This window comes from Dendrobium catenatum, unplaced genomic scaffold (genome assembly GCF_001605985.2).
Source record: "Dendrobium catenatum unplaced genomic scaffold, ASM160598v2 fragScaff_scaffold_1520, whole genome shotgun sequence".
Taxonomy (NCBI): domain Eukaryota; kingdom Viridiplantae; phylum Streptophyta; class Magnoliopsida; order Asparagales; family Orchidaceae; genus Dendrobium; species Dendrobium catenatum.
Genome location: NW_021319982.1, coordinates 1,009,671 through 1,018,493, shown reverse-complemented (window position 1 = coordinate 1,018,493; position 8,823 = coordinate 1,009,671). Strand labels below are relative to the sequence as shown.

The window sequence follows — 8,823 nt, the reverse complement described above, 5'->3', positions numbered from 1 at the left end:
CATTACAGATATGAGGATGTTAAGGCAGATGAGTTGTTTTACTCTTAGAGATAGGATGCGAAATGAGCATATTCGTGAAAATGTTGCTGTAGCTCCAGTAGCAGATAATATTAGAGAGAGTTGCCTTAGATTATTTGGTCAAATTTGACGGCCTTCTGTTGACCCCGTTATGAAAGTAGATATATAAAATTTGACTTATGTTAAGAAAGATAGAAATATATCTAAAAAGACTTAGTTAGAAAATATTATAAATGATATTTTCTTATTAGATTTAAACGAGAGTTTGACTTTAAACGGAACACAATGGAGAAAAATAATTAATGTAGGCAACTCCACGGAGTGGGCAAAAGCTTGATGTTGTTGTTATTGGGGATATTTCAACTATAAATTCTTAAAAAATAGAATAGAGATGACCCTAAACTTGGTTAATATTTTTTGTATTAAATTAAAATATTTGAGTTAAGAATAAAGTTTGTTGTATAAAAAATATATGAATTTATCTTATATTATATAAATGATATTTAAATTAATAATGGAAGTTGGGATATTGCTTATAACACATCATACAACCATCCTCAGCTGCCTAAACTACTGCTTCGATCCAAATGGCATTTCCCAACCATCTGCTTCCACAGGAGATATCCATGCCCGCGAAACAAACCTCATTAGTCCTCAAACCCACATTCCCGGACGAAGACGAAGACCTCAACCCCCGCTCCTCCACCCAACCGCCACCGCCTTCCCACCACCTCTTTCCTAACGGATCCAACAACGTCCCCACGTGGCTTAACACCGCAATCCATCGTGATCAACAAGCCCACCATTGTTCCGACAATACAAGATACATTCACCTCCACACCGCATCAGACTCGTCTGAAGATCGATGGCTCCATATACCAGCCGGCGCCGGCGAAGTTTCTCGAGCTGCGCCCACGGGGCAGAGGAGGGAGAGTGGTTGGGATCGGGTGCAGGGAGACTGGCAGAGCGCGAGATATAAGACGGAAATTATGGCACACCCACTATATGAGCAGCTACTGTCGGCTCATGTGGCGTGCCTGCGGATTGCGACGCCGATCGATCAACTCCCGCGGATCGATGCGCAGCTCGCGCGGTCACGGGAAATTGTTGCGAAGTACTCGGTTCTTTGTGGTGGGGGCGCCGGAGAGATTGCCGATGGAGATGGAAAAGAGCTTGATCGGTTCATGGTTTGTTGTCTTTTCTCGCCTGTTCCATTGTTATCTTATTCACTTGTTAGCAGGAACACACAATTATTTGCTCCGTAATTTCTAATTAATATTGCTAAAGCACTTTTAAAGTTTTAATTGCGAAATAGTTATTAATGACCCGTCAGTTCTTCATTTATTGCTTTGCTCTGATTGTTGACGGTTTGAAAAGGTAGACAGGATCAGAAAGGGCAATGAAGAATGGATCCTATATAACATTAGGGATATCGTGTCACAACGCTTAAATAGATAGGATGATTATGTTTATTTCTTTAATTATTCCTAGTTTATTTGTTTTTTGGGACTTTGAATGATTGAATTAAATTATGGCTGGAAGAATCAAAGTTCATAGGCTGTTAATTTTGCTACAAGCACTCAGCTAGAATTTAATAAATATTATCAATTCATATTTAGTATATTTTTAGAGTATTAAAATTTAAATTTTATTTGACATAATAACTGTTAAATCTTGTCAACTTCTGAAACTATTTGATATTTTGTTTTAAAATTTAGAGGAGAAATTTTTAAATCTAATAAAATTCTGATGGATTTTAATAAATCTTGAAGGGAGATTAACTATAATTTATCAAAATGACACGGATTTAAATCCTTGAATTCTATTTAAGGATTTGAGCTAAATGTTACTTAAATCCTCACTAAAGTAGATACCAAGCAGCACCCAGAGGCGTGGATGAGTTTTTTTTTTTTTTAAATTTAAATTTATATATATATATTTGTTATATGAGTTGGTCAAGCCCAGGCGCCGCCCAGCTCTGCAACTTTTATATTAAGGGCAGTGAGGCTAAAGAAAACTGTTTTTTCCCAAAAAAATTTTTTTTTTCCCAAAAATAAAAAAAGAAAACTGTTGTCGACTCATGTGGCGTGCCCGCGGATTGCCACGCCTGTGGATTCGCAGCTCACGCAGTCGCTAGAAGTTGTTGCGTTGAAGGCTGCGGCGATGGGCCGATTCTTGCTAGCAAAGAAAAGGATTTTTTTTTTGGAAGGTTAGGGGGTTTGAACAGCCGAATTATTACGTTCATCCGGACATTCAGACACGCCACATCCCTCAGATACATTGAGCTCTGGGTGTATCTCGGTGATATGCCGCATCTGAATTGGTGTCCGGACAAATCCGAACACCGGATGTTATAATTTCCCTTCAAAGAGGCTCACGTTCGAAGCCCCTAATCTTTAAAAAACAAAAAAGGATATTGATTATTAATTTCATGGTCAGTTGCTTCTCCTTCTTTGTACCTTAGGGCTCATTTGGTTTAAAAAACGATTATTTCGCTTCCTTGTATATTATTTGCTAGGAAAATATTATATTAAAGAGGTTTTTGAAAACATTTGTCAAATTAAAATAAACGTTGATTCCTAACGTCATCGAGTCAAATGATGCATCTAGTAATTTTTATCATGTTTGTAATTGTATTCTTTTTTTTTTTTTAACTTCGAGCCCTTAGCTCCTAGTCTCCTTTCGGTGTACAAATGCAAAATTTAACTCAAATCTTTTGCCTTCGTCTCTGTTATTTGCTACTTAATAATGAGCTGTTTTGTAAATAATGCTGTTTTGGCATTTTCTTGATTGCGAAATAGTAGACCTGATCATACAGTTCTTCTTTTATTGACTTGGTCTGATTGTGGGTGGTTTAGGTTAGGCCAGAAAGCAGCGACAAGATCAGAAGAGGTATAAAGAGTGACTGATGTATAATATCTTATATAAATTTGTAGGAATGGCGGATTACCGACGTTTAAACAAATAAGGTAATAATGTTTGTTTGCTGGATCATTCATGGTGTAGTTGGTTTTTGATTTGGGGTTGGTGGAGAAGATTAGCTGAGTTTTTTTTTTTTTTTTTTTGCCATTAGATTTATTTTATTGTGTCAGTTGGTTGAGCCCAACTCTGCAAATTAGGTGAAGAGCTCATTTAATTGTGAGAGAAAACATGCGATTAAAAAAAACAAAAAACGATGGCTTCATTTCTGCGTGGAATCATTATAGCTGAGGGGTTTTAGAGGACCTTGTGGAGTTTAAATCCGTTCTTAATTTTTAACACATCCAACTTGATGATAGAATTTAACAGAGCGTCTTAATACTTAATACCAGAGAACACTGGTATAAAAAAGTTGGACAAAATAGCTGCGCTCTTGGATAAAATCACAGCACCAATGAATTATGAATTACTAGTCTTGGAAAATATTACCTGAGAATTTCTTAGTTTGACCATCAGATTTTTTGTGCAAGCTTTTTCAGCCAAAATCTGCAAATTAGAATAAGGAACCGTGAAATTGAAAGTTGGATTGCAAAAATCTTATTAGTGTAACTTGATAATTCTTACATCTATTGCTATCTTTGCTAATTCTTCTATGCTATTTTTGAGAATTTTTAATCCATTATGTAGGGCAACTTAGAGACAGAGCGGAGCGCCACGGTGCTCCAATCCTCGGCACCATGGCGCTGAGAGTTGGGCTGGGAAGTTTTTTCTTCTTCTCTTTTTTCATGTTCAACGTTAAGGGTTGAGTTCCTTGGTGTTGTTGAAGAGCGTCTTTTGTCTATTTTTTTAGTAGAATGACACATGAGGGAAGAGAGACAATAAAAGAGGGAGAGGGAAAGAGATGTATAATTTCTCTCATTGTCATAATTAATTTCTTGGTGTGGTGTGGCGTGGCTATGTGGTTTTATTTTTCAGTTTCAGATTTTTTCACATTAAATCCAAATGTTCTTTCTTTTTGATGAATTTTTTTCTTTCTTGTTTGTTTTCACTATGTGGTGTTTATTTTCAACAACTGGTATCAGATCCATATTCTTCAGTTCGAGTGGGAGTAATGCATGATGAAACAATATACAACATTGAGAAGTTTAATGGTTCGAACTTTGCATTATGGAAGATGCAAATTGAAGATCTGCTTTATCAAAAAAAGTTGTATTTGTCGTTGGAAGAAATAACCAAGAAACCATATTCAATGACTATGGAGGAGTGGGAGGTTCTTGAACGAATAACGCTAGATTTGGTTTGAATTTCACTTTTCTCATATTTTGCTTTCAATATTATTAATGAGAAGACTATAGTTGATCTTATGGTTGTACTATCTAAGATATATGAGAAGTCGTTAGTCTCAAACAAAATTTTCTTGATGAAGTTATACAATATGAAGATGTGAGACTTTAGTTCTTTGGAAGAACATCTGAATAATTTAAACGCTGTGATGAATTAGTTATGCTTTGTTGGCATTAAGTTTGATGACATGGTGAGAGCATTATTGTCGCTATATATCTTCATTGTCAAATAGATTGGATGGACTAGTTATTGTTGTAACTAATTGTTCAGAAAGTTCAAAGTTAAACTTTGAGGACATATTGGGGTTAGTGTTGAATGAAAAGGTTCGCAGGATGGTGAATGATGAATCTTCAAATTCTTCTATGAATGTCGAAACCAGAGGAAGTGGTTTAGGAAAAAATTCAAGTAGAGGAAGACCTAAATCTAGGAGAGGAAAGTCTATTTCTGGTGGATTGAAAGTTGTGTGCTCGAACTATGGAAATAATGATTGTACTATTCCAAAGAAGCTAATAGCGAAGGTTAAGATAAAAGTCACTTTGCAAATGTATATGCAGAAGAAGTTTAGAGTGGTTATCTGATTTTGTGTTTGGATAGTTCTAAATCTCGGGTTATAGATTTAGGTGCTATATTTCATACAAGTCCTAACAAGAAGGTGTTCAAGAACTACACACAAGATAATCTAGGCACAAAATGTTTGGGAGCCAGCAAACCCGACAAGATTATAGGACAGAGATATTGACATCAGAATGCCATCTGTATCAACTCAGAGGCTCATATTAGGTATTTTACTTGTTTTTACGTTACACGGCCTCATTCACAAGAGATTCATGTAAGGTGACAAAAGGGGCTATGATTATAACTCATGACAGCTTAAAGGCACCATATATATTATCAACAAAAAATCAGATTCTATCGGAGTAGCTGATTTAAATGTTGATGGATGTCTTTGACATCGTAGGCTTGGTCATATGAATACACTTTTTACAAGAGGAAAACTTGGTTTAAAATCTATAAATCTAGATTCTTGTGATGACTATATATATGATAAATAATAGAAGGTTTCTCAAAGACTGGTTCAAAGGTGAAGTCAAAGAAGGTAGAGTTAATTTACACTGTTGTATGTGGTCCTGCTTCAGTTTCTTTTATAGGAGGGTCTTTAAATGTTGCCACTTTTATTGATGATCACAACAAAAAGATAGGATTATATTTCCTAATGGCCAACATTTTGCGGTTCTACGCCAAATAGCATTGTGGGTTCATCACCATCTTATAGAATTTTTTCTTAAGTTTGAGGGGTACTTTTCTATCACATAACAAGTTTGATGCATTCCTCCACTTAAACCATCCAACTTGAATTTACTAATAATATCACATCTATTTCGCCATCACTTTGAACAACTGACTCGAGATATATAAAATGTGTATTCTTTTTAATGACTTGATCACCTGAAGTCACAATTCTCCGCTAGATCTATTACTACTAAAATTATACTCCATGTTTTTGGTTTTAGACCTGCTTTAAAAAAATTCTTTTGACTCTAAGGTTGTCATCCATAATTCAAGTTTTCCTTCAACATCCTCTATAGTCTTATCAGCAAAAAAAAATTATCAGCAAAAAAAAAAAAAACCAAGTATATTCTCATGCAAATGTCTAATAAGAACATCCAAGACTAAAACAAAAAGATATGGAATTAAAGCTTATCCGTAATGTAATCTAATGGAAATAGGAAAAATACTTGGACAAACCACTTTGTGCTTGAAAAAAGAAGAAGAAGCTCCTACGTAGATCTCCTTAATGACTTGAATATAAGCATTATTAACTCCTTTCTTCTTTAAAACTCTCTAAAGCAGTTAGGTCAGAACTTTATTATAAGCTTTCCCTAAATCAATAAATATCGTATGTAGATATTTCTTATTCTCTCTATACTTCTTCATCAAACATCTCAATAAATGTATAACTTACATAGTATGCATGTTTGGCTTGAATCCAATTTGATCTCCCATAGTTTTAATGTATGACATATTAACATGATTCCTCTATAATTTGCACACTATTGTGCATCACTTTTATTCTTAAAAATAAGAATCAACAAACTCTTTCTACACTCATCTGACTTTTTTTACTCTTCAAAATAATATTAAAAAATATAGTAAGGAGGTCTCACAACTTCTTCATCAAACCTCTCAATAAATGTATAACTTACATAGTATGCCTGTTTGGCTTGAATCCAATTTGATCTCCCATAGTTTTAATGTATGACATATTAACATGATTCCTCTATAATTTGCACACTATTGTGCATCACTTTTATTCTTAAAAATAAGAATCAACAAACTCTTTCTACACTCATCTGACTTTTTTTACTCTTCAAAATAATATTAAAAAATATAGTAAGCCAAGAAATTCCTTCATCTCATATGTATTTCCACACCTCGATTGGAATATCAACAGGTTAAACTATTTTTTCACACTTCATTATTTTTAAAGTCTCTCTAACTTTGGTTTTATCAATACGATAAAAACAAAAATATCTATTTTCATTTAGAGTGATAAGGTCACTAAAGTCAATTTTATTCTAATAATTTTCATTGAAAAACTTATAAAACAATTTTATCCACCCATGTTGAATATTCTTTTATAATAAAATTATTTTTTTAGTTTTCATTCTTGATGCACTTTATTTGAACCAGATCCTTCTCCTATCTCTTTGTATATCTAATTTATATATACATCTTTCACAGTGCTTAATATATAATCTATTATTTAAATTATTAAAAGCTAAATTTTTTATATTGCATATTACTATCTTAGACTCTTTACAGAGCTTTTTATATCTTTCATATATTTCTAAGCTTTATATACCTAAATTAATTTTTATAATAAAATTTCTTATTTTTTAATTTTTTCTTGTACATTTTGATTCCACACATATTATTTTTATTATTAGGAGTTTTTTTTTTTGATACTTCAAGCACATACTTTGCAATATTATTAATATTTCTATCTACTCTTTCACACATAATATTAGTTTCATCATGCACAGTCAAAATCTTATGACAATATAAATCAATTTTTATAATAAAACTTCTTATTTTTTTTAATCTTTTCTTATACATTTTGATTGCATTACCAATTATTTTTAATATTAGGGATTTTTCTTTTGATACTTGAAGCACATACTTTTTAAAGTTATTAATATTATCAGCTATTGTTTCGCACATGACATTAGCTTCATCATTTACAATCAACATGTTGAGATATTGAGTCTTACTCGTTAAAATATTTTTGTTAACATTTTTTAAATGCTCTGATCTAATCCATATTTTATTTTATTTTTCATATTATGCCATTTCATCTTAAAGTCCAAAATTAATAAATGATGTTGTGTACATACACATTTGCTCAAAATAATTTTATAACATTCGTAATCTAAACGATATATTTTTCTTACAAGAAAATTAATAAATCTAAGTTTTATTAAATCCATTTTTATAAATGATAAGATGCTCCTCTCTTTATGAAGTGAAAATATATTGTTTTAGGTCTTAGATATGAAAATAAGAGAGTTTGAAATTGTTGGGCATGTAAATCTCTTAAAAATAAAATACCTGATAAAGACCATTGAAATAAAATTATAATGATCATCACGACAAAGTTGACGATTTCATACTACATTAACACTCCAATCCCCCTCCAAAAGAGAAGGAAATACTAAAGTGCTGGATGAGTGTTTTCAAAATTCTTTGTCGGAATCATTTGTAAGCTGTTTCACTATTTGATCCATATATTGGTAAGTTTGATATATTGTGAGTGGCTTTTATATTAGTAGCGATTCAAAATGTAAACTATTCATGCCATCATGATTATTGAAATTGACTACATAGATGAATTTGATACGAATTTGTTGCTTAATATTATGTCATGACTCAGCTCGGATACTCAAGTTACTTATGCGGGAACAAATAATTGTGCGAATATCGTAGTTCTTTCACTAGTGATAATTACTCAATAAACTAAATATTCAAATGTAACTGAATAGCCTTTAAAACAATTTATTGTCTAAACATACTATAAAATAATTCTTACCTATTTTTTTAGTTGATTCTCTTCTTTTGTACACGAAACCTTCTCTATCAGCAATTTAATCAACATAAGATTTACTTAAAATTTTCAATTTAACAATTTGAGTTTTTCGTAACAGCTTAGTGGTCAATTACGGTTTATAGTATAACAATTAAACATACATTTAAATAGTCATACTCATTTATCAAACTGTTCATTGAACATACATATACATATCTATTATAGATGTGAATGTTATAATTTCTTGATTGATAAAATATTCTTCACAATTTTCATTTTTTTTTTAATTTTTGTTCTTTTCTTAGAAGATGATATTCAACAAAGATGGATGAGATATTTTGCTAAACTTTTTAATGAAGATTGTGAATATAAGATTGACTATAGTGACCTTAGCACCCTAGATGAAAATAAAGATTTATGTTTTTATCGGCGTATTAGTAAAACTGAAGTTAGAGAGG

General features: G+C 32.2%; 1 protein-coding gene across 3 annotated transcripts in view; it reads left to right on the top strand.

Annotated features, from left to right (window-relative positions):
* The first annotated feature begins 556 nt into the window (after positions 1–556).
* The window catches only part of LOC110093635 (homeobox protein knotted-1-like 13), a 13,975-nt gene continuing 5,708 nt past the window's right edge, over positions 557–8,823 (top strand). For all 3 annotated transcript variants that reach the window (XM_020818583.2, XM_020818582.2, XM_020818581.2), the window contains exon 1: positions 557–1,205. In XM_020818583.2, coding sequence (XP_020674242.1) covers positions 606–1,205 — 600 coding nt within the window. In that variant the 5' untranslated portion in view covers positions 557–605. The remainder of the gene's footprint in view (positions 1,206–8,823) is intronic.